Here is a 25,340-nt window from a genome sequence, read left to right on the forward strand (position 1 = left end):
ACTGGTACTTCCTCCCTCTGGGCCCAGACTCTTCAGCCAGAAAGAAGCATGCCCAGCAGGGGCCTATTCCACTCAGAGGCCACACAGCACTACGGGGCAGGAACAGAAGTCCCTCATTAGCCCCTGACCCCTGGTAGCCCTGTGCCCGAAGAAGCCCAGCTTCTGTGGGAACCTGCCACTGCCCGGGAGGAGGCCCCCAACGTCCCTCCCTCGGTGACATCTTTCAGCATCTGTCAGTTTTTCCTGGCCCAGAATTACTCCTAACCTCTGACTCACTTCTCTCCAGCCAGAACTGAAACTTTTTCTCTTCCTGCCCTCCCACAGATTTAATCCTTCACCAAGCCTGTAGATTTCATCTCCTGAAAGCACAGTGTTCTGGAATGAGACAGAGGTGAACCCTGGTCCTGCTGCTTATCACTGGGGTGACCTGGGACAAGTATTGTAATCACTCAAAAACTGGCTCAGCCGTTTATGAATTGTGTTACCTTGAGCAGATTCCTTAATCTTTCTGAGCCTCAGTTTCCTCATCTATGCTAGTACTTATAATTTAGGATTGTTGTAATGATTAAATGAGATAATACATGTAAAGTGGCTGGTACTTAGAAAGTGCTGTGGATTACCAGTGGTGTGATTTGGGGCAAGTTTTTGTTTTTTTTTTTAAATCACTCAAAGGCTCAGTTTTCCTAACTGTACCCATCCCTCGGGGTTGTTATATGAAATGAGTTAATCCTTGTAAGGTTCCTAGCCATGTGCCCAGTCCATAATAAGAATTCAATAATTATCAGCTGTGTGACTCTTATCCTCCTAGCCACCCCATTGCCTTGTCCCTTCTGGACAGGGCTAGCTTAGTGGTGGAAGAAGGCACTTTCCCTATCCAGAGGGGAAACCTACCCCTAACCCACCTACCCACCTACCCCCAACTATGCCTGCATGGTTATCTAATAGGTAGTTTGTCTTCTTTCCTCCCTAACCGCCTGGTGTAAAATGGTGGCCTGAGTTCCCTATTCTGCCCTGTCAGGAACCTGGTGTTGCCTACTGTGTTTTTGGCTTACTTCCTGCTGGCAAGTCTCAACCTCCATGCAAGCACACGAACCCAGGTACAAAAACCTTGCTCTTAGTTTTTCTCATGCATAAATGGGCATAATAACTGTGCTTATCTCCTAGGATTATTGTGATTATAGTGCCATAGGAGATCTTGGGTGTAATAATACAAATAGCAAGTATCTGGCAAAGAGTGTGGTGACTACCACTTACTGAGTACTCACTCTTTCCCAGGGTTTTTCTTTTTTGTTAATGTTTATTTATTATTTTGAGAAGGAGACAGAGAGAGGGAGAGTGAACAGGGGAGGGTCAGAGAGAGAGAGAGAGAGAGAAAATTCTAAGCAGGCTCCACACAGCCAGTGCAGAGTCCAATATAGGGCTCAAACTCACAAACTGTGAGATCATGACCTGAGCTAAGACCAAGAATCTGATGCTTAACCAACAGAGCCACCCAGGCACCTGACCTCTTTGCCACGGTTTTGTACCTGGGTTTCTGTGCTTGCATGGAGGTTGCTACAAGCCTTCCCACCTGGGAGTGAACAAAAACACAGTAACAGACACCAGGCTCCTGACAGGCCAAAACAGGGAACTCAGCCACCTAACAACCTTGTTTGGGATTATGACTGGCAACAATTTTGAAACAGGGGCCTGAAGCAGAAAGGAGACAAACTGCCCACTATTACCACACAGGTTCAATTGTGGGGGGAGGGGAGAGATGGGGGTTGGTAGTACCCACCTGGGTAGAGAAGAGGGCTTTCTTTGCCTAGAGACAGAGGAAAATAAGCAGAGAGCTGACAGCTGAGTTGACACATGAGTGGAGTGGGCCTATGGATAGAGCCAGCATTTGGCAGATATGGGAACCTGAACACAGGTACACTGCCTCCAGATATGGGATTTGAACACAGGTACACCTGCCTCCAAAGCCCATGCCCTTAGTCATTATAATATTAATGTATGGCACAGAGTAGGTGCTCAATATTTATTTAATGAAGGAAGTCATAAAGCTGCCTCTTTCTGGAAAGTGTTCGTCCTCCTTGTTTGCCTGGGCCCATCCTTCAAAGCCCAGCTCAGATGTAGCCTCACACTCAACTGATGTGCCCTCTTTCAGTTGCTCTTGAGTGGGGGAAATGGGAGGCATTAGTGCTGGAGTGAAGAAGTATAGGGCACTAGGATGGGCCAACTGAGAGAGCTGGAGGAAAGACTCTGAGTTTTGCACAGAGAGCTGTCTCCTGAGTTTGTGTACCGGATTTGAAGTTGCCACAAGTACTGGATACACCCATGACAAAGTAATTCACACTGGGCTCTCAGTCATAACAGTGAATTCCAATCACTTAGCAACCATGTGTGGGGAGGGAGGTTGGAAGCCATTTCAAGGGCAGGGGACTGGGAAGAAAGGTAGATAAAATGTCTGCCACTGACCAATAGCACATGTGCAGTAAGGAGGAGGAGGGGAGAAAAAGTGACAGGAGCTCATTCTGAGTTAAGAATTAGTGCTCCAAGGGCTTTAGGGTCTTTAAGCCCCTGGGGATTTAGGGATTTGTAATTCTATGCTATATAATACCCTAAAACCAAGGATATTGGGATTCCAAGGATTTTAAATGCCTACAACCTATGGCACAAGGACTCAAGCAATTTTTGAGCTATGAAATGCTGGGAGCTTAGGACCCAAAACAAGGGTTTTAAATGGAACACTGGACATGTTAAAATACTAATCCGCCTTCGGCTTCAAATCAATCTTGTTTTAACCCTTGGGACACCAGTCTCCAAACCATCTTCCCAACAGTCTAGGGATTCCCGAAGGTGCCTCACAGAGGGGTGGAGAGAGTTAGTTTACAGGAGAGAGGACAGCAGGGTATGAATTCTGCATCAGCTATTGTGCCTTCTACCAGGGCAACTCCCTCTTCATTTGGTTTGTATATTGGGCTTCTGCATTCCATTCAAAAGAAGGGTGTTCCTGCTAAAGCACAAAAAATAAGTTTTGAAACCTCTGTTCTACGAAAAAGGGGCCAGAAACCTGTAGAGAGTGGCCCAGGAAGCCACATTTTACCTCTTTAAAAAAAAAAAAATCACAAAGATTCTTCTACTGGTAAACCAAATGGTGCCAGAGAGATCACATGGATCAGGATAAATTATCCATTAGTTGAGTAAAGCAGTCATTAGCCGACTCTACAGATAAGCTCATGTCTGTTATAAAATTAATAGTAATCACTACTACAGCTATGATTGTGATGACTACCATCATTTACTGAGTGCTGTTACTATGTGCCAGGGCTGTGCTAAATACGTTACATCTATTGTCTCTTTGAATCCTCACAACAACCCCTAAGAGGAAGTATTACTTTCTCCATTTGACAGATGAGGATACTGAGGCTGTGAGTGGATAAGTCACTTGCCCAAAGTCATACAGCTAGCACATGGTAGTTTCTGCTTTACTTATAAGTAGAAACAGGATGGACTAAAAGAACTACAGTGGTCAAAGGTCAACTGTCTGGTGGCCTTCATTAAGGAAATAGGTTAAATCTTGACCAATAGATGGCACCAATGTGTGTTTGGTGGCCTGCTCAAAGTCTGTCCAAGGTCAGGCACTTCCCAGCTAGGGCTCAGAACTGAAGCAGCCTTTCTTAAGTGGAAGGAGGAGGAGATATGGCCAGCATTTTGTTCTGGAGTCAGATGACGTTCCCTCGCCCTGTTTGTAGCTAAACAAAGATATGGGAAACTAGCAAGTGGAGGGACAGAGGCAGTTCTTTAAGAAGACCTGAGAATCTTTTTCCTTCAACATTTCCTGGGTATGTATGTCCTTTGTGCCAGGCAGCATGCTGTGTGATAAAGTCAAAAGGGGTTATCAAACACAGCCCCATCTTACTGCATAGGAAGAGAGGCAGATGCTATGGCAGAGGAGGTACTGAATATATGGGGACGTCCAACCTGGACTGGAAGGTGTAAGGAGGCTCCTCACAGGAACGTGTCTGAGCTAGTCCTATTGGATGAATGGGAGCTTACAGACATACAAAAGTGTTGAGGCATTCCAGACAGTGGCTTAAAGTCATAAATGGTGTTAGAAAGCATGATATGTTCAAGGACAGATAGCATAGGCTTCAACTGTCAAGAGATGAGTCTGAAGAGACAGGCAAGAACCAGGCTGTTGAACAGCCTAGAATATCAAATTAAGGGCTTGGTTTGTGAATATATGAATAGAGAAGCCCTAGATTCTCAAGAGCGTCTGTGATCAAAATAAAAAAAAAAAGGATAAATCCAACTGTTGGGGAGTCAGGGAAGAGCCATGGTAAGGTTTTACACAGGGGCACAACATGGTGTGACCTGGTGGCCATGGTAATTACCCTGGAGGGTAAATTGCAAAGGGACCCGCCAGAGGCAAGAACATTAGTTGGCGTAATTGAGGCAGGAGAGGCATGAAGACCTGAACTGTGGTAGATACAAAGGGAATCGAGGAGATAAAGTTGACAGGGGGTTAGTAACCCTCTGATCCCCTCCCAAAACAGGCATATGCTTATCTCCAAAGCTCAACTGAGGCTGTACCTCTCACTCTTCCCCTCAGCCATCCTCCAAACTTTCAAGCTGCTTTTTGGGGGGCCTTTTTGCTACTTTCCTAAGCTGCCTTTGAAGTTTAATCAAGCCTAACTGATTTCACAAGTTGACAGAGAGAGTCTGGCCCCATGCTGGGTCCCTGGCCCTATATTCCCATGGAGTAAAATCTGTCAACTGACCTCAGGTAAGGCAATGAATTGGCCTTGAGCTGTTCTCTGACCCTCTGCCTGTGGCTTCACAACATGGGCATAGTTCAGTTAAGAAATCACAGTTCCAGGAAAAGAGCACACATCATCTAGTTTATTTTTCTCCTGATTCATTTCATACCAACACACAAACCCCAATCGATAGCAGGCAAAATGGAGGGAGGCCCTCAAAGCAAGCTGATTTTCTAGATGCCCCTTTCCTTTCCTGCAAGGCCCATCAGAGAGGTGCCTCAACTTTACTTGTATCTGATGGTTGTATCCCTGGAGGTGAAGCCAGATGTCAGGCTTTCTGTGGGGAGACAGGACTCTGTGGCCAGCTGGAATGCTGGGGAGTCAAAGATTCCCCCCGCCACCAAAGAGTAACTGTTCCTCTCCACATGGGCATGCGTTGTCTTGATCTGCTTCCAGGGGACTTCGGAAAGCAAGTCTTCCCCTAGAACTCCTTGGACCTTCTCAACACAACAGCAACACAGACAATGAGGTGCCCAAGGTCTATGTTCATAGGCCAGTTGAATATAGCCAGAGTGACCTGTTGACTCAAGAACCCAACTTTCAATACAGAGGGCTATATCCGGAGATTCCTGTCAAACTGATGCTGTAGAGGCTTGCCAAGCATACTAAACCCCAATCAGACTCTGACCGGTTCAGTTTGGGCACATCAAGAGTGGGGAAGGAGGATGAGCTGTGGCTATGTGTGGTGCCCTCACACACTCTTCCAGCCCCTTTTCATCTGCCTTCTCTTTTTTCTCCTCTTCTTTGTCCTTTTCCCCCTCCTCCTCCTCCTCCTCTTCCTCCTCCTCTTCACTGTTTGAGTCCTCATATAGATTGATGGTGGCCTGGACAGGGAAGTTCTGCAGCAGAATCTCCCCATCACTGTACAGGTAGTCAAAAGAGTGGGATTTAGGCCAGAAGAACCTGTGGACAGAGAAGAAATATGGTCCCTAACTTCTACAGGTCTCATATACAGGCCAAGAAGGAATCCAAGCCCTATACTCCTTCCCCTACCTGCATTAATGAGGTGAAAGGGAAAAGAAGAAAGCAAGCATTGTAACAGAACCTTCTAGATTGTTACAAATTGACCCCAGGCAGGAAGGTAATGTCTGGTGGGCCTATAGCTGTGGGGAGCCCCTGCCCCAGCACCTGACAACTCTGACACAGATCCTACCCCCACCCCCCACTTCAGAAGGTCTTCTAGCCAAGAATTACTTAGCCCTGTGTCCTCCATGTCCTACGAAGGCTTTCTTCACTGACGCTGTCCATAGGGGCTCATTCTTAGGGGTCATTGACAGTGCCTGCAGGGAAGGCAACCTTGGCCAATTCCCTTAACCACTCTGGGCTTCAGTTTCCTGGTCTATGAAAGAGATAGTGGCATTGCCTCCCCACTCCTGCTTCACAGGGATGTTGTGAGGATTTAAAGAGCTAATGGATCTACATCAATTTCCGAGCTTGGCGCCAGAAGCTTACCTGACAGGGTGATGGAACTCGGAGTTAGCCTTGGTGACTTTGGCACCTGTTGCCCCACCAGTAGCCTGTCCAAAGCAAAAGCTAGCATGTGGGTCAAAGTACGTGGCCAGACAACTGCCTCCTCTGTATCAGAGGTCACAAACCTACAGGTAAGATAATCTAGAAGAAACCTTAGACATCCCTGGGAGCAGCCTTTTCCTGCCCCACAGCAAGAGTTGTGTCCTGGTGTTGGTTGTAAAACAAGGGCACAGAATCCTGGGGGTTGTTTGCTTTTCTGCCCCTGTTCTAATACCTGTGTTGTTTGGAGACTGTCCAGGAGACAGAGTTCTACTGAGCAGCAAAGATTTGGAGATGGGTTTGGGGGAAGAGCACTAGGGTTAGGTGCCAGGAGACCAGGATTCTAGCACCAGCTCTACCACAGACTATCTGTAGGGTCTGCCCAAGTCCCTCCCCTCTCTGGGCACTGTCTCTTCATCTTTCAAATTGCCATGGAAACCTTGGGTCTGCCTTCCAGAGCCAGAATCAAACGTGCACAAGTCTGTGGAGATGCTATCCCACATCCACAGCCCTGGACCAAGGTCAAGGGCTCTCTGGAAAGGGATCTGGTCAATGTGAATACACGTGGCCGCATATGCATGTGACCATGTGTAACGGGGGCTCAAACTCACCGAGTCTATGAGTTTCCTCACCTCCGTTGGTGGGTCATTTGTAGAGGACAGCCAGGGCCTCCAAAGGCAAACTCCTCTAGGACAAAGAAGGAGGAGCTCAAACAGTGGAGGAAGGAAATTGGAGCCTGGAAATCCCTGAGATAACAAAAGAGGCTTCCCGAAAACTTGGCTCAGATGCCATCTACTCCAGGAAACCTTTCCTGAGGACCCCAGGCCCAGGTCAGGGGCCCTCCTCCCTGCTTGAACAATGTGATCATTGCTTTTGTCATGTCGTTTCATAATTATTTTTACTCACCTTTGAGCTTCTTAGGGGCAGATTTATGTTTGATGATGTCTGAATCCCCAACACCCAGTACAATGCCTGGTACACACTAGGCATGTCACTAAATGTTTCTTGGAATGTTAAATGTTTGGAGGAATGTGGAAAATATCTTGCCTCCACCTCCTGTTCCAAAAAGTAGAGCTCAGAGTCCTACCATCTTCTTGGGCTGGGGAAAGGGGTCTGAAATATTCCTGAGCCCACTGCTTCCCTGCTGGACTTCCAGAGGTCAGAAAAAAAGCAAATGGAGATCTCATGGTGTGGTCAGAAGGAGACAGTCGCCCAGTCAAAGGCTTCTTGGGTGTCTGGTCCTCTTTTACCCCCTCTTCAGCCTGGGTCAGATTAAACTCAGGCTTCATGGCAGTCTCCCCTGTGCTCCTCAGTGGACTGAGGAACTTGGCCCATGAGGCCCTGGCTGCTTGGCTTTCAGCTTTGGCAATGCCCACTGTCCCCAAGTCCCTTTTTGCCACCTAGAGGGATGAGTGAGGTGGGAAGCCAGTTGAGGTATTTCAGCTTGAGATCTGGAAGGGGCAGTCTCTGAGGGCTGTGAGGCTTTGCCTTACTCCTCCATGGAAAGCAGGGGCATCCTGGACATTTCATTTTTTTCCTCCCCCATGACCCCATTAAACCTGAGTTCAGGTTGCTAAAGGCCAAGTTCCACTTACCTTTCACTGCCACCTACATGCTGTCTGGAAGCAAGTGGTGATGGACTTAATAGGCCAGGGAGTGCCTGGGGGGCCTGCGGGAGGGCTGGAGCTAGGACCAGGGCCAGGGCTGGGACAGGGGCAGCAGCAGGAACAGAAGAGTCCATCCTTAGGGGATTGGAAGCCAGGCAAGCTGTAGGGGCTCCTATTTCTCAGAACCTCTTGCATTCTTCTGGCCTTTCCTTGGAGACCCTTTTATAAGGCCTTCTTAGACTCATAAATTATTCAGGGAAGTGCAGGGCTGGGGGACCTGGGAGGAGGGATGAAGATTTAGAATGGGAGCTCAGAGAGGGGGAGCTGGGTCCCTGGGTGTGAAAGCTCTCCCAGTTGAATAAACAGAGAGTCAATGGGGGGTGAGGGATTTTCTTTACCTCCAAGTCAGAAAGGAAAACACAAAAGGGCCAAATCACACACCATTTGTGCAAATTCCCCAGGCAGTAGCAAGGCCAGAGGGGGGAAAGGAGGGAAGCTCATTAGCACCCAGAACCACAGAAAGTTGTCAGACTCAGAGGGCTGGATAGACAGGCCTTTGTCAAAGCCGGTTCCCAACAAGAAGGGCCAGCTGACCTGGCTGAGGAGAGTGAGGGACTCACACGTCACTTCGGCTCAAACCCCAAAGAGATTTGCCAAGTGGACCTGACATGGGGTGCCTGCCATTAAGCATACCACCTGGGTTAGGAAAAAAGGAGGTTCTGGATGGAGCAGGTCCAGTTGCCTGTGGAGTGAGACTCAAATCTTCCTTCCATGCCCTTTGCTTTATGGGTCAGTTCATTTGCAAAAGTGCCTGAGTCTCCTCTCCAGCCTCAGCAGTAAGTGGTCCGGTAAAGGTGTGTGGGCAGCATTTCAGGGCTTCACGTCAGATTCCAAATTTCAGAACTCAGCATCAGGAGCCAGCATGCTAGTGGGAGGGGGGCTGGGAGGCAGGGTTCTGCCTGGCCATTAAGCTGCTGAAGAACCATCCCTGGCCCAGGGGCCTCGGTTCCCTCACATGTGAGAGGAAGGTGCAGGGTGTGGGTCCAGTGGCCTCAAAGGGCCCTGCCAGCCTGAACACTCTGTGACAGGGCCTGGGTAGATGGGTACTGATCCAGAGGCAAGCTTGGCGGTTCCAGCACAGTCCTTGGCCTTAGCCAGTCTTCTGGGCCTTTGCCAGAAAGCTTCCAGTTACAACTACTGGCGGGCTCCTTGTGCTGTAGAAGTCCCGAAAATATTCCTCCAGAGCTCAGTGTCCAGCACCGGCATGGATTCAGCCTCTTGGATATTCGTCACAGTCAGGTTTGTAATCATCCAAAAACTTTGAAACAACCTCTATGCCCCATAACAGGAAACCAGTTAGATTAATTAGGGTAAGTCTTTGCAACCGAATACTAAGCAGGCACTCACAATCATGTTCTAGAAGTATAATTATCAACACAGAAAGTTGGGGGGAGAGAAATCAGATACCAAAATAGTATGAATAGTTTTATTCAAGGGCCCCTCTTTTCTCTGCTCCCCTGCCTCCTACCCCCACCCCATTTCAAACCCCAAGGCCACTCTGTGCTTTGTAGCAAAGGAAAATTAGAAACAAATGCCTCACTTTAGAAAGCTGAGAGAAGGTTACTGGGGTTGCTTCTGCGAGTAAGACTATGGGGGATTTTTACTTCTTTCTTTATGCTTTCCTGAACTTCCTAAAAAGTTCCACAGGATCTGATGCTCTTTGGGTAGTAAAAAATCAAGACACATGAGAATAAAAAAGAAAGAAAGTAGTGCTTCTCTGCAGGAGAGAACACACTTGGGCAAATAACACTTGTTCTGTGTGACTTCAGAGGGCAAGGCTGAAGCTCATGGTTGAAGCTACAGGCAGACACATTTTGGCTCCATCAAAGGAAAAACATTCTAATAGTGCAGCCACCACCTAACCCAAGGGCCTGGCACTGTCCCAGCCCTCAATAAACAGAGGTTTATTATAAGCTCTGTGTCCCCGAATTGTGTAAGTGCAACCTGGATCCTGGATCCTGGAGAGGGGAAAAGGAGGGCTGCTGGGAGCCCAAGTTTCTATCAGTCTGTCACAGTTCTCACTAAATGTGCCTCTGGAAGATGAAAGTTTGCTTGGATTGCTTCGCTGGCTCAACTGAGGGATGAAGCTAAGAGGAGGAGCCAGGTGGAAGAAAGGGCTGGAAGGACATGGCATGTGAAGGAGAAAGAAGCAGACCTGTTGTCACTCCCTGAAATTTTTTTGACCTCTAGGTGGCCATGGTCTGTGAAAATAGGCAGGAGGGAAGAGGTCAAGGGAGAAGAGGTAGACATTTCTCAGCCATGCCACCTATCATGCTACCTCTGACCTTGAACCTGTGTTTATTCCCTCACTGTCCTTCACCACTGGCTGTCTAGCCCCTTCACTCCTGTGAGCAGGCCTCAGGGTTCCCCTCATACCAACTCCCAGCATGCTCTCCTGGAGTCCCATTAGCCTTTAGGTGTGTCTGTGTGGCCTTTTGTTCTCCACACACAATGGTTGTCCTGCTACCTCCTAAAAATGGCCACCACCTACCCCATTCAGCTCATGGGAGATGAAGCCACTCGCCCCCTTGTTGGGCTCTCCCCAGCCTGAAGGATTTAAGACCTGCAAGTGTCGCTGGGCAAAAGTGGGAGCCTGGCTGTTTCCCTCTGCAGTCAGCACAGAACAGGAGTGAGATGGCCAGCAGGGTGGCAAGGAAAGGGGTGGGAATGACCAAAATGAATAACTTCTTGTCAGGGTGATTATGATTCTACCACTGTTTCCCTTAATATTTCTGGGTTTTGTCAGTGCTTTGCCAGGCTCTGCTGAGAGGGCTGGGTGCTTCCTCTGGGCTACATGGCACTGGGCATTGCCTGGCAAAGGAATGGTCTAGAAAGAGGAAAGTGCTGAGGATACTGCCTCAAAGTGCTTACAGCTTAGGGAGGGAGACAAAGGCTGCACAGGGGAAGACGGACTCAACTAACCTCAGCTGGGCCCTGGTACCGCTCAGCCACCCTCCAGCATGGTCCTCTGTCAAGCCCCAGCTCCAGCCTCCACATTTCCCTGGGCTACATTCCAAACTTCCTTCAACTCCCATGTTCCTGCCCCACCCCTCTCCTCCTACTTCCCTGAGAAAACAGAAGCCTTCAAGCATGAATTAACTCAGTGCCCTGCCCAACCCCCCCAAAATTGGCCTGCCTCTCCAACTTCCTTCCCCTCCAGCCCTCCCTTCTCAGGGGGCAAGGTGCCCCTCTCGTTAAAGGCTAATCCCTTTACCTGGGCCTTGGCCTCATCCACCTTCTTTCTTTGGGCCCTTCCTCTAGACGTTGTGCCCTTCTCTTCAGGAAAATTCAGCTTCTTTATACCAGCTCGTTTCCTTCTGATTACAAAATGGAGGTCTTTTTTATCCCCCCAAAATAAGGCCCCTCCCTCCCCAGACGTGTTCCCTTGTTTCTCTAACATGTTCTCTCTCTCTTTTTCTCTCCTGCCTCCCTCCCTCCTTCTCTCCTCTATTTCCATCACTGTCAAATGTGTTGAAAGGAGAGCCTGTAGACTGCCACTTTCCCCTACTTCTCATATGTACCTCAACCTACTGCAGTTGGGCCCTCACCCCATCTTCCTAGTGAATGGGCACTACTAAAGGTCACCAAATAACCTCCTAATTGTCAAATCCAGTGATCTTTTTGAACATTGGGTGGCAAAAGACATTGTTGGCCAAGTCCTCATTTCTTCAACCCTCCTTCCTCTGTTGGCCTCCATGATTACTGTCTTGTTTTCTGCCTACTTCTGGAACCACTCTTCTTGATCTCAGTTGCTGACCTCCTTTCCTCTGCCCATTCCCAGATCTGTGGTTGTCAGTTACCGTCCCCAAATTAGGGTGATACACAGTGATATTTCCAATGGGTCACAGCAAAATGGGAAAAACATCCAAAGTAGAGTTTTTCAATAATCTAAACGTAATCAGTTATAAAAGACTTTATTCTGAGATTAGGCCTTTCCTATTCTTGGAGGGAGCAAAATATTTTTTTTTGAAATTATAACAATGGTAGATATTAGCGTTTTCTTTAATGTTCCAACTTGGCAAAATAAAATGCTAGTTTCTCTATGTCAGTCCCATTGTTTGTTGAATGAATCAAAACTTGAGAATATTTTCTCCCCCCAAAACCTCCTCTGTACCTACCTCAGTAACCAGCATCATATTGCCCAGGTAATTGAAGCTAAAACCTCAGCCATTTTCTCACATCTGTCCCCCTTGTGCTCCCCATGCTCTTCATTGTTTCTTTGATTATGGCCTCATCCGTGCTTTCTCACCTGGATGCCTGGAACAGCTTCCAAGTTGGTTCCCCTGTCCTTGACTTGGCCCTTCCAATCCATCCTCCCCACAGCTACCCCAGTGATCTTTCTAAATTTTTTTTTTTTTCAACGTTTATTTATTTTTGGGACAGAGAGAGACAGAGCATGAACGGGGGAGGGGCAGAGAGAGAGGGAGACACAGAATCGGAAACAGGCTCCAGGCTCTGAGCCATCAGCCCAGAGCCCGACGCGGGGCTCGAACTCACGGACCGCGAGATCGTGACCTGGCTGAAGTCGGACGCTTAACCGACTGCGCCACCCAGGCGCCCCCCCAGTGATCTTTCTAAACCACAGACCTGAGTATACTCCTCTTGCCCTGGAAAACTTCCAGTTATTCCCAGCTACCTAAAGGAAATGTCCAGAATTCTTTGTGTGGCAGTTGAAGACCTTTGCTTCCTAAGCTCAGCCTGCTTCTCCAGGCTTCTGCCCCCAGTGCCTTCCATGCACCCTCCACTGTGGCTCCCCTTGACTTGACCTCCTCTCTCTAAACACACCATAGTCCTTCCCTCCTAAGCTTTTCAGAGTTCAGGGCCTCTGAAGGTCTTAATCTGACCCTGTGTAGAGTTTATCATGGAGAACACTGTGGGTCACAACCAATGTCAGGACTTAAAATCAGTGTAGTGGGTTGCAAACAGCATTTAACCAAATGAATGAACAGCAAGTAGAAGAGTGGATCACATGTAGTAAGGATGTATATTGTTCTGTAAAACTTTTTGCTTTAGCCATATGTAGATGGAGATCAAGATTTAAAGATACACAAACACAAGTACTATGCCATGCTGCAAAATGTATTTCTTGCTGTGGGTAATAGTCACAAAACTGGCACTGAGGGGACAACAGTTATTCTGTGATTCATTTAGTGCTGTTCATATCACAGTCCTTGCTCTCAGAATGGGTCTAGTCTCACTGGGGAGTAACAGAGGTCAGGAGAATGGGTAATGCCAGGGAGATCTCACAAAGGAGGGGGCAGGATTGAGCTGGGCTAGGCTTAAGTCGGCAGAGAGAGGGGGAAATGTAATCCTGGCAGGGAAAGCTGGCACAGAAGCAGATAGTAAGATGAGAGAACATTTGTTAAACATTTATGTACCAGGCACTGTTCTAAGCATTTTGCATGGATTAATTTGTCCCACAAACAACCCTATGAGGAAGACACTCTTACAAGCCTCATTTTATAGATGAGATTAAGATACTTGCCCAAGGTCACAGAGCCAAAAGTGACAAGGCTGGGATTTGAACTCAGGTAGTCTCTGTGCTCTTGGCCACTGCACTACATTGCCACTGGGGAACAGTGAGAGCCTAGGCTGTCAAGAAACTGACGGAAGAGGGCCTGGAAGGGCAGGTGGAAAGACCTGGAACAGGTTCTGCTCTCACCTGGGGAAAGAAGAGCTTACTCTTTCCCTCCAGCCTCTTCCTCTGGAGCCAGGGACCCTGGTGTTAGGGGCAGGAAGCCTGAAAGGCCAGCATGGGGGCCAGGTGGAGTCAAGAAACGAGGCAAGGTCTGCTCTGAGAGAAGAGAAAAGAGGAAGGTTCTCTCCCCCACCCCAGCCTATCCCCAAAGCAAAAATAGCAAATGGTCCCCGGGACCTCTGCCCTCAAGTCCAAATGTCCCAAATGTGCCAAGTCCTGGACCCAGACCCTTGGGTCCCTGGGACAGGGGGTCCCCTCTGGAGAACAGTTTGTTGCTGGGTCAGCCCTCCGCCTGCACCCTCTGCCTCTTGGCCCGCCATTGGAGCCAGGCCGTGGCCCATGTGGTGCAGGGTTCTTTTGGCAGAGCCCCCTTGCAGCTCCCCATTTGCTCCTCATTTGGACCATAAGGGCCTAGAAAAACAGAGCTCCGAGGAAGCAGGAGGGGTGGGAGGGAGGGTGCCCTGGAAAGTCCCTCCCAACCAGGCTCCTTCCCTCTGCCATTCGATCCATCCAGCCCCATCCCTGGCTCCTTTGGCCAACCTGGCCAAACTCTCTCCTTTAGGACAGCCTCTTTCCCAGCTTGGCCCTAGGCCTCTGGAAGTCTCCGAATCCTTAGGAGTGCATTCTCTCTTTCCCTTTTGGTCCCAGAGTCCTGCTGATCCTGCCTAAGTAACAACAGATACTGGTAACTAGTGGCAGTTATCTTCCTGGGTGGTGGGTCCTGACAAGCTAATAAGAATAGCCACTGCCACAACAAAAATGGTAACATGTATTGAGTGCTTACCATGTGTTGGGACACTGTGCTAAGCACTTTCTTTCTTCTATGATTTACTCATTATGGAGATCCTATGAGGTAGGCACTATTATTGCTTCCATTTATTTTTTTAAGATTTTTGAAATTATTTTTTTATTTATTTTGAGAGAGAGTACACTCGTGAGTGGGGGAGAGGCAAAGAGAGAGAGAGAATCCCAAGCAGGCTCCTCACTGTCAGTGTCGAGCCTGACGAGGGGCCCGATACCATGAACCATGAGATCATGACCTGAGGTGAAGTTGGATGCTTAACCGACGGAGCCACCCAGGTGGCCCTATTAGTGCTCCCATTTAAAAATGGGCAGGAAACAGGCACAGAGGGATGAAATGACTTACCAAATAGCTAGTGAGTGACAGATCTGAGATTGGGATGCAGATGTGTTTGGTTTCAACCCTCTATGAGTTTCTAGAATACACTTGTGTGGAGGGTTTGGTCCCTTTGGCAGTTGCCCCAGGTGCCTCACTTAGGGGCCCCAGAGCTGCTGGGGAGTTAGGCTGATGGCAGAAGAGGCCAGTGGAAGTGGGTGACTGGTGTCACAACCTTAGCAACTCTCTACCATTACCAGTGTTCTGGGGCTGGGCTTCAGCCATCAATGGCCCCACCTCCCAACTACAAAATGGGTGCAGCTGGAAGTGCTGTCAATTCTTCCTTCATGACAGCTCTTTGCTCAGCCCTCACCAGCCATTGCTGCAGAGGGGCTTGGCTACCACTCCAGCTCAGGTCCCTATCATCTAGTGTCTGTATTTCTGCAGTGGATCTTAAAGTGGAAAAGCTTGGGCTCTAGAGTCAGATACATTTGGGTGAGTCCCAGCTCCAGCACTTAGTTGTATGGCCTGGGGCAAATGACTTAACCTCTCATTTCCCAGTTTCCCCATAGGTAAAATGAGATAATAAGGGTCTCCTCCCTGCAGGGTGGTAGTGAAGATTAAATTAAAGAGTATAAAGGTTGTTCAGGGATGCCTGGGTGGCTCAGTTGTTAGGCTTCTGACTTCAACTCAGGTCATGTTCTCACGTTCCTAAGTTTGCTCTGCTGTCAGCTCAGAACCCACTTTGGATCCTCTGTCCAGGCCTCCCTCCTGCACCTCCCCTGCTTGCACTCTCTCTCAAAAATGAATAAACATTTTAAAAAAGAATGTATAGGTTGTTCAGTCTGACACATATTTAGCTTCAACATATGTTGCCTGTTATCATTATTATAATCAGTCCTCTTTCCCCCTCCATCACCATGGCTGTTCAGAGCTTAGGCTTTGGAAGCATGCTTGAGTTGGAATCCATCCTCAGTAGTTTACTATCCAGGTAACCTTAGGTAAATTAACCAATCTCTCTGAGCCTCAATTTCCTGGGGATGGAAAAAGTAGTGTTTCCTGGGGATGGAAAGAGTAGTGCCCATATCACAGGGTTAGAGTTGATGAAATGAAATACTGCAGGTAAATTGGTATTAGCTCTTTTTGTTCTGCATACTTTCAGGTGTTTTCTGCATACATGGCCAGATTTGGCTTCCTAAAACACAGCTTCCATCCTGCTCACACACCTGCACCGGCAACCCGTCACTGGCAGCATATGGCAGGCGGTCACGATTTTCCCTATATTTTCAGCCACACCTCCAACTCCACCCAGCATTCCCTCTGGCTTCCAGCAGGCCTTGCTGCTACACTGGCCCTGCACATGATCGTCTGCAGCTTCCTGCCTGGGTCTAGAATGTCTCCTCTCTCCTCCACGACTCAAATTCTACCTCTCCCTTCCAGGTCCACTTTGAACGCACACTTACTCCAGGAAGACTCCGAGACATGCCAATATCCACAGCCATTTCATGTGAGCTCCCTTTTCAGATATGACGGGAACCTCCCTATCAACATGATGAGGGAAGGGGCTTTGTCGTCCCTCCTCCCTCCCATCAGCACCTGGCAGAGGACTGGGTACACAGCAGGTGCTCATTCCATAGGAATGGAATGTTATTTGATGGTAGGGAAGTCCACGTAAAACTAATAGATTCAGTCTAGCAGAGCCTTGAGGCTCTAAGTTTGGGTAGCAAATAGCCATGACAAGTGTAGGGGCCAGGGTGGGATTCTCTGTATTTTGGCCTTGCAAGACAAAGCATCCAAAATCCCAGGATGGGGCCGGGGGGTGTTTAGAGGGTACCTTTTGCCTTGGCTGGGACAGCTCAGGAGCAAGGCAGGTCAGGAGTAGAAGGCGGAACAGCAGAGGTCCTTGGGGGAAGAAATCCAGAAATGCTTTCCTCCTTTTTATTCCCAGCTGCCTCCTCTGTTGACAGGACCTTTCTAAGCCTGACTAAAGTTTCATCTCCACCCTCCCTCTTACCTTCCAGCTTTGGCCTAAACCAGCAGCCCTAAAAGTGTGATCCAAAGCCACTGGGGGGCCCCTAATGTTCATTCAAGGGGTTCAGTCAAAACCACTTCCATGACAATACTAAGATGTTATTTGCAATTTCACTGCATTGACATTCACCCTGATGGAGCAAAAGCAATAGTGGGTAAAAATGTTGGCACCTTAGCATCGGCCAAGGCGGTAGCACCAAACTAATATTCATGTTATTCTTCATCATCAGTGTAGTCCTGGTGGAAGAAATGTCAGTTTCAGTTAAGACTGTCTTGATGAAACAGGAAAGATTAATTTTTCTTCAATTTCAACCCTTTGAGTACATGTCTTTTCAAATTGTGTGACAAAATAGAAAGGATGCATAAAACATTTCTACTGAAATATGATGAGTGTCATGAGGAAAAGCACTTGCTCAATTGAATTGCAAGCTAAACTAGCCAGTTTTTCATAGAACACTCTTTATTATTATCAATTTTTTTTTTTTACTTAAAAGAATGGTTGACCAACTATTCAGACTTGGGCCAGTGTTATGTTGAAAATGAATAGGGATTCTGTCATCTTAAGGAAAACAACTTCTAGTATTTTGTTGTCCATGATAACGTTTAAGCTTTCAAGTGAAAAGCAGAATTTTGGAAAACTTGATCTGCCACCATGAGCTTGAGAGTTTCTCAATACCCTAAAGACATTTCTGATAAGATTAGTAGTGATATTGATGGATGTAGTTTTTACTATTGTACAATCATAAAATGAGTCAATAATTGGAAGATCTGTATAACTGGGTAGACCAATAGTTTCCAAATGACTAATGCATAATGTTACAAAACCATGCATGGATAATAGACCCATTCAAAGTGCAAGTCAGACCAATGAATTGTAATGTAGCAAAGTAAAAAAGTTTTTCTGATATGATTTCAGATTCAACATCGCAAATAAACATGAAGAAGCTACCACTCATGAAGTTTAGGTGTGGTATCAAAGAAGAATAACCACAAGGTATTAGTTTCCTGTTGCTGCCATAACAAATTACCACAAACTTAATACAGCACCTACTTATTTCACAGTTCTGTAGCTCAGAAGTCAAGGTGGGTTCACCCAACTTCTCCACTTAGGGTCTCACAAGACCGAAGTCAAGTTGTCTTGTTGACTGTGCTGGGCCCTTATCTGGAGGCTCTGGGGAAAGAAAGTCTGTTTCCAAACTCAGAAGGTTAGAAAAATCCAGTTCTTTCAGGATGTAAGTCTGAGGTCCCCATTGCCTTGCTGGCTATCATCCAAAGGCCACCCTCTGCTCCTAGAAGCTACCCACATTCCTTCTCATGTAGCCCCCTCCAGTTTTGAACCAGCAGTGGCAGGCACTTCTCCCACTACTGAATGTCTCTGACTTCCTTTTCTGCCACTAGCCAGAGAAAGCACTCTGCTTTGAAAGGACTCATGTGATTATATTAGGCCCACCTGGATAATTTCTCTTTGCCAAATAACTAACATAATCATGGGAGTAATAACATTGTAAACACCCACTCTCAAAAAGGAGGAAATTTATACACAGGTGAGTGCCATTTGGGAGTCATTCTTAGAATTATGTCAAAAATCTATTAACATCCCTCTCTACATACATATTTTTTGTGAGGTTGGATTTGCTTCATCTACCTTAACCAAAACAATGCATTGCAACAGATTGAATGCAAGTGCAGATATGAGAATCTGGCTGCCTGTTTATTGAGTCAGAAAAGAAACAGATTTGTAAAAAATGTAATATAGTGCTACTTTTCTTGTTAGTTTGCTTAGTTTGGAAAATAGTTATTTTTTGTAAACATGTGTCACTTATTTTAATGTGCAATGGGTTTATTGTTTTAAATTTTAAAAGAAATAGTTTTGGGGTTCCTGGCTGGCTCAGTTGGTAGAGCATGTGACTCGTGATCCTGGGGTTGTAACTTCGAACCCCACATCAGGTGTAGAGATTACTTAAAAATAAAATCTTTTAAAAAATTGAAAAATTAAAAATAGTTCAACACAAAGAAAACAAAAGCATGAATTCAAAAAAGATACATGCACACCTATGTTTGTTGCAGTATTATTTACAGTAGCCAAGATATGGAAGCAACCTAAATGTCCATCCAGAGATAAACGGATAAAGAAGATGTGTTGTATACATGTGCAATGGAATATTAGTCAGCCACAAAAAAGGATGAAACCTTGCCATTTGTGACAGAAGGTTATTATGCTAAATGAAATAAGTCAGACAAAGAAAGACCAATATCATATGATTTCACTTACATGTGAAATCTAACAAAAGAAAAGAAAAGAAACAAAGGGGCACCTGGCTGGCTGTCGGTAGAGCATACAACTCTTGACCTCAGGGTTATAAGTTCAAGCCCCACGTTGAATGTAGAGATTACTTAAAAATAAAATCTTTTTTGGGGCGCCTGGGTGGCTCAGTCAGTTAAGCGGCCGACTTCAGCTCAGGTCATGATCTCGTGGTCTGTGAGTTCAAGCCCCGCATCGGGCTCTGTGCTGACAGCTCAGAGCCTGGAGCCTGTTTCAGATTCTGTGTCTCCCTCTTGCTGACCCTCCCCTGTTCATGCTCTGTCTCTCCCTGTCTCAAAAATAAATAAAAACGTTAAAAAATTAAAAAAATAATAATAATAAAATCTTTTTTTAAAGAAGATATCCAGATGGCCAACAGGCACATGAAAAAATGCTCAACATCATTCCTTATCAGGGAAATACAAATCAAACCACACTGAGATATCACCTCACAGAGTGGCTAAAATGAACAAGTCAGGAGACTATGGATGCTGGAGAGGATGTGTAGAAACGGGAACACTCTTGCACTGTTGGTGGGAATGCAAACTTGTGCAGCCACTCTGGAAAACAGTGTGGAGGTTCCGGAAAAAAATAAAAATAGATCTACCCTATGACCCAGCAATAGCACTGCTAGGAATTTACCCAAGGGATACAGGAGTACTGATGCATAGGGGCACTTGTACTCCAATGTTTATAGCAGCATTTTCAACAATAGCCAAATTATGGAAAGAGCCTAAATGTCCATCAACTGATGAATGGATAAAGAAGTTGTGGTTTATATATACAATGGAATACTACTTGGCAATGAGAAAGAATGAAATCTGGCCTTTTGTAGCAACGTGAATGGAACTGGAGAATGTTATGCTAAGTGAAATAAGTCATACAGAGAAAGACAGATACCATATGTTTTCACTCTTATGTGAAAGTGAGAACTTAACAGAAGACCATGGGGGAGGGGAAGGGAAAAAAAGTTACAGAGAGGGAAGGAGGCAAACCATAAGAGACTCTTAAAAACTGAGAATAAACTGAGGATTGATGGGGGGTGGGAGGGAGGGGAAAGTGGGTGATGGGCATTGAGGAGGGGACCTGTTGGCATGATCACTGGGTGTTGTATGGAAACCAATTTGCCAATAAATTTCATATTTAAAAAAAGCCAAATCAAACAAAAAAGCAGAAAAAGACCTATAAATGCGGAGAACAAACTGATGGTTGCCAGATGGAAGGGGGTGGGTGTTGGGCAAAATGGGTGAAGGGGAGCAGGAGGTACAGGCTTCCAGTTATGGAATAAGTCATGAGAATGAAAGGTACAGCATAGGGCATTTAGTTAGTGGTGTTGTAATAGCATTGTATGGTGACAGATGGCAACTCCCTGCTTCTGGTGAGCACAGTGTCATGTATAAAGAAGTTGAATCACTGTGTTGTTCACCTGAAACTAATGTAACATTTTAGGTCAGCTATACTACAGTAAATAAATAGTTTTAAAATTGATCAGTTGTAATTTCTTTTTTTTTTTTTTAATTTTTTTTCAACGTTTTTTATTTATTTTTGGGACAGAGAGAGACAGAGCATGAACGGGGGAGGGCCACAGAGAGAGGGAGACACAGAATCGGAAACAGGCTCCAGGCTCCGAGCCATCAGCCCAGAGCCTGACGCGGGGCTCGAACTCACAGACCGCGAGATCGTGACCTGGCTGAAGTCGGACGCTTAACCGACTGCGCCACCCAGGCGCCCCAATCAGTTGTAATTTCTAATGTGTTAACTACTGATAGATATAACCCATAAAAAGGAAAGCCCTTGGAGTTTTCAAGAATTTTTTAAACTAAAACCTTTTATTTATTTCTTTTTTAAACTAATACATTTTATTTATTTCTTTTTAAATATACATGCATTTTAATAATCTGTGTGACAGAATGTGGAAGGAAGGACACATAAAATTCGTGCTTTGGGGGTGTGTGGTTCCATGAATTTTGACAAATGGGTAAAGTTATACAACCATTCTGTAATGCTTCCAACACTCAAAGGGATTCCCTGTAACACAGCATTGTAGTCAACCCCCTCCCCCACCCCTAACCTCTGGCAACCACTAATTTGGTTTTGTCATTTCAAAAATGTCATATAGTTTTGTCATTTCAAGAATGTCATATAGGGGTGCCTGGGTGGCTCAATCAGTTAAGCATCTGGCTCTTGATTTCAGTTCAGGTCCTGGTTTTGCATTTTGTGGGATAGAGGCTCGTGTTTGCACAGAGCCTGCTTGGGATTCTCTTTCTCCCTCTCTCTCTCTCTGTCCCTGCCCCATTCTTTCTCGCTCTCTCAAAATGAATAAATGAACAATTTAAAAAAGTCATATAAGTGGAATTATTCCATAAACAGCCTTTTCAATCTGGCTTCTTTCAGTCAGCACAATACATTTGAGCTTCATCCATGCAGTTGCCTATATCAATAGTACATTCCTTTTTATTGCTCAGTAGTAAACCATTGTACAGTTGTGCCACACTTTTTTTTTATTTTATATATGAAATTTATTGTCAAATTGGTTTCCATACAACACCCAGTGCTCATCCCAAAAGGTGCCCTCCTCAATACCCATCACCCACCCTCCCCTCCCTCCCACCCCCCATCAACCCTCAGTTTGTTCTCAGTTTTTAACAGTCTCTTATGCTTTGGCTCTCTCCCACTCTAACCTCTTTTTTTTTTTGTTCCTTCCCCTCCCCCATGGGTTCCTGTTAAGTTTCTCAGGATCCACATAAGAGTGAAACCATATGGTATCTTTCTCTGTATGGCTTATTTCACTTAGCATCACACTCTCCAGTTCTATGTGCCACACTTTTTATCCACTTACTGGTTGAAGGACATTGGGTTTTTTCTTACATAATTTTAAGGGTGTAAAATCATCCTGAAACCACAGATTTTGAGAGATGATGGTAAGAAATGGTAATGGAGGTATCATTTTTACATGGGAAACCAGTACATGGATAAAAGAGCCATATAGTGGAAATAGAATTAAAAGGATTTACAGATCGGATGAGATGGGGTGTGAAGGGTCAGAGAAAAAAAGGAGTGAAATCAAGTCTAACTCTGAGGTTGCTTGCTTAAACAACTGGCCTTCCCAAATGGAGAAGACTTGATGGAAGATTGGTTTTAGTTCAAAGGGAATCAAGGGTATAATTTTGGAGGTGTTGAGTTTGAGATGATTTTCAGTTATCCAAATGGAGATGTCAGTATATAGGGGTCTGGATTTCAGAGGAAAATGACAATTTGGGAGTCATCTAAGTACATGAGAGATAAATGGGCCCTCCAAGAGTGGGAATGCAGAGTGAGAAGGGAGGAAGAAATAGGTCAGGCTCCTGAGAAATACTTCTATCTTGGGATCTAGCAGAGGAGGAGGACTCAATGAAGAAGTAGCCAGAGAGATAGGAGGAACATCATGAGGGAGTTGTATCGCAGAGGCCAAGAGAAGAAAGGGCAAAGTTATCTGGGAGCATTGAATGTCTCGTAGAGGTCAAGGAAGTTAAGGACTGAAAAGGGCCCATTAAATTTGGTGACTTTGGGGGGGGGGAAGGTGTGGTCATTCGTGACCTTGATGTGAATCTCTTGGTTTGGTGGAATGATAGGGATGGAATGTCTCCAATTTTCTCTCTGCCTGAGGTTCTAACTTCTTCTCCCATAGACTTTTCATCCCTGCCCCTTTTGCCCCGAGAATCTCTCTCATTTCTCCTTCTAGGCTCCTCTTTCCATAGCACCATGTCCTCCCTCTTCCTCAAGACCTTGCTTTATATAGGACTCTCTTAGGTTTTGTTCCTCAAAGACCCCTCTCCTACCTCTTTTTCTTCCACTCTCCTAACCCACCTCTTCCCAGATCCTCACTTTCTTCCCTTTATTATCTCACTGCTTACTGCTTAAAGCAGATACTGCTTTTCTCAGACTGTTATTTTCCCCTCTGTTTTTTAGGTCCCTCTCCATCCGCCCCCCACCCAACCTATCTAAGCTCTCTGAATTTTAGCAGGGGTCTTAGCTGATTACTAAGGAGCTTCGCAGTCTCAACACTGAGGAGTCATAGTCTCTGGCATGAATCCACCAGGATGTGACAGTGCTGACCTGTAGGAAACACAGTGTTAAAACCTAGTCCTTGAATGATTGCCAATCTGGTAACCACATCCTGCCAACACGGCCTGCCCTCATCCGCCCTGGCACCTGCCACTGCGATTCTGCCTTTTCCTACCTTCAATTGCACAGAGTCACTATGAGCTGATAAGGTGCCCCTCTCCTACAAATTCTATCTTGCACGCAACTGACATTTTCTACTTGCCAGAATGCTTTCATATTCATGAGTCCAGCCTTGGAAAGTGAGCTGGGTGAAACCTGGAGAAAGAAGATGTGAAGACTTGCCCCAGGTCACACAGCCGGTTAGGGGATTAGCCTGCTATCCCTCCCACCCCCTCAGTCTTGCTTGCTTCATTCCCCCAACTCCATTTGGAGTTTTGGCTGCCCTTTTAGCCTGTTCCAGCCTGCCAAGGGGTAGCACCCTGGAGAGACCCTGCTCAGGAGCACTGCTGGCAGGGAGCGGGTAGTACCCCAGATGTACCTGCAATCCAGTTCCGGGCCACCTTGGGAAGGACGATGACTTCTGATTTGCTTCACTGAATTCACACTGGACAACAAATCTGTTTGCTTTGATATTACTTCAAAAATGGAGTACAGCATAATAATTAAGAGTCAAATGCCAGAGCTGGCTGGATTTGGTGCCCAGGCCTGCCTCAGCTCTGCAGTAGCTCAGTGAGACAACATGTATGAAAACCCTCAGCAGAAGGCCTGACACTTAGAAATTGTTCAATGAATAGTGACCACTAGCTTTATCATGTTTACATAGGAATCTTTGGGAGAGAGTCAGTGCAGTTTACTGAACAGACATCTAGGGACCTAGATTCCAGGTCTAATTATTACTGCTCAACTTGGGATGCTGGGTGATTCATTCATTCATTTCATCTCATTGGGCTTAGACTTTCTCATCTGCAAATAGTAATGGCTGCCCTGCTTTTGAAATATGTTGTATGAGCCTTTAAATCCTTCAGTAGCATGTGCAAAGATGTTAGGTTATAGTAAAAACCTGGAAATAACCAAAATGTCACTAGAGAATGGTTACATAAATTGTATTTCCATATAACAGAATAAGATGGGGCCATGATGAATGATGCAGGTCTGTTGTTTAACTGACATGGAAATAAGGCCAGGCCATATCATTACATTCATTAGAAATGATAGAAGGTTACAGAATTGTAGGGTATGACGTGATTCAACTTTGTATGAATGTTTCTATTCATCTCTTCTACAGTACATCAAAATGTTAAAGTGATTAACAGTATGTCCTTTGCCGGTGATATTATGAGGACCCCTATTTTCTTCTTTATACTTTATTTCTGAATTATTTGCAATAACATCTAGTATGTTTCTTATTTATTATTATTATTTTTGAGTGAGAGAGAGAGAGAGAGAGAGACAGTGTGAGAAGGGGAGGGTCAGAGAGAGAAGAAGACACAGAATCTGAAGCAGCCTCAAGGCTCTGAGCTGTCAGCACAGAGTCCGACACGGGGCTCAAACTCATAAACTGTGAGATCATGACCTGAGCTGAAGTCGGATGCTTAACTGACTGAGCCACCCAGGTGCTGCACATCTAGTATGTTTCCAATCAGAAAAACAAAGCAAAACAAAACATAAAAGCCTTTTTGTGAGTGTTTCATTTGGAGAGGAAACCCAATCACAGCACTTCACTCCACAGAACTTTTGAGATACTCAAATGGCATGGGGTTTGGTACTGCTGTGTATAGTACAAAGCGGAGGCCCATGGTAACTGCTTCAGTTCCACCTCGTGGGACACCACTCTTTTGAACGCACTAAAGCCTGAACCCACAGTCCATGTGTTTGTCTTTGCACACTGGGGTCAACCTCACGGATGGGGCAGGGCTAGGAGTTTGCTAGAGAATAAAGCTGGGTGGAAGAGTCCACAGGGCTGGACACAGAGCAGGGCTTCATGGGCACTAGCTCACCAGACCTGTGTTTATGACGCTTACTTCCTGCTGGGTCTCAGGGCCCATAGCCAGGGACACCTGATGGGCCTAGCAGAGCCCCCTCTTCTCCCCACCCCCAAAGCTGGAATGTTCCGAATTCCTCCTTAGGCCAAACCCCTCTCCCTGCAAGGCCTCTCCTGGGCTCCCAA

The 25,340-nt window shown here is 46.1% G+C and overlaps 1 protein-coding gene across 1 annotated transcript; it reads right to left on the reverse strand.

Moving 5' to 3' along the window:
* Positions 1-5,569: 5,569 nt before the first annotated feature.
* Positions 5,570-8,055, reverse strand: RIPPLY1 (ripply transcriptional repressor 1; the record flags this gene model as incomplete). Its single annotated transcript, XM_030304746.1, has 4 exons — positions 7,910-8,055; positions 6,926-7,001; positions 6,258-6,322; positions 5,570-5,708 (listed from the first exon to the last, which is right to left on the reverse strand). Coding segments are annotated over exons 1-4 (426 nt in total), but the record flags the coding sequence as incomplete, so codon positions are not given.
* Positions 8,056-25,340: the final 17,285 nt, after the last annotated feature.

Source organism: Lynx canadensis, chromosome X (genome assembly GCF_007474595.2).
Source record: "Lynx canadensis isolate LIC74 chromosome X, mLynCan4.pri.v2, whole genome shotgun sequence".
Taxonomy (NCBI): domain Eukaryota; kingdom Metazoa; phylum Chordata; class Mammalia; order Carnivora; family Felidae; genus Lynx; species Lynx canadensis.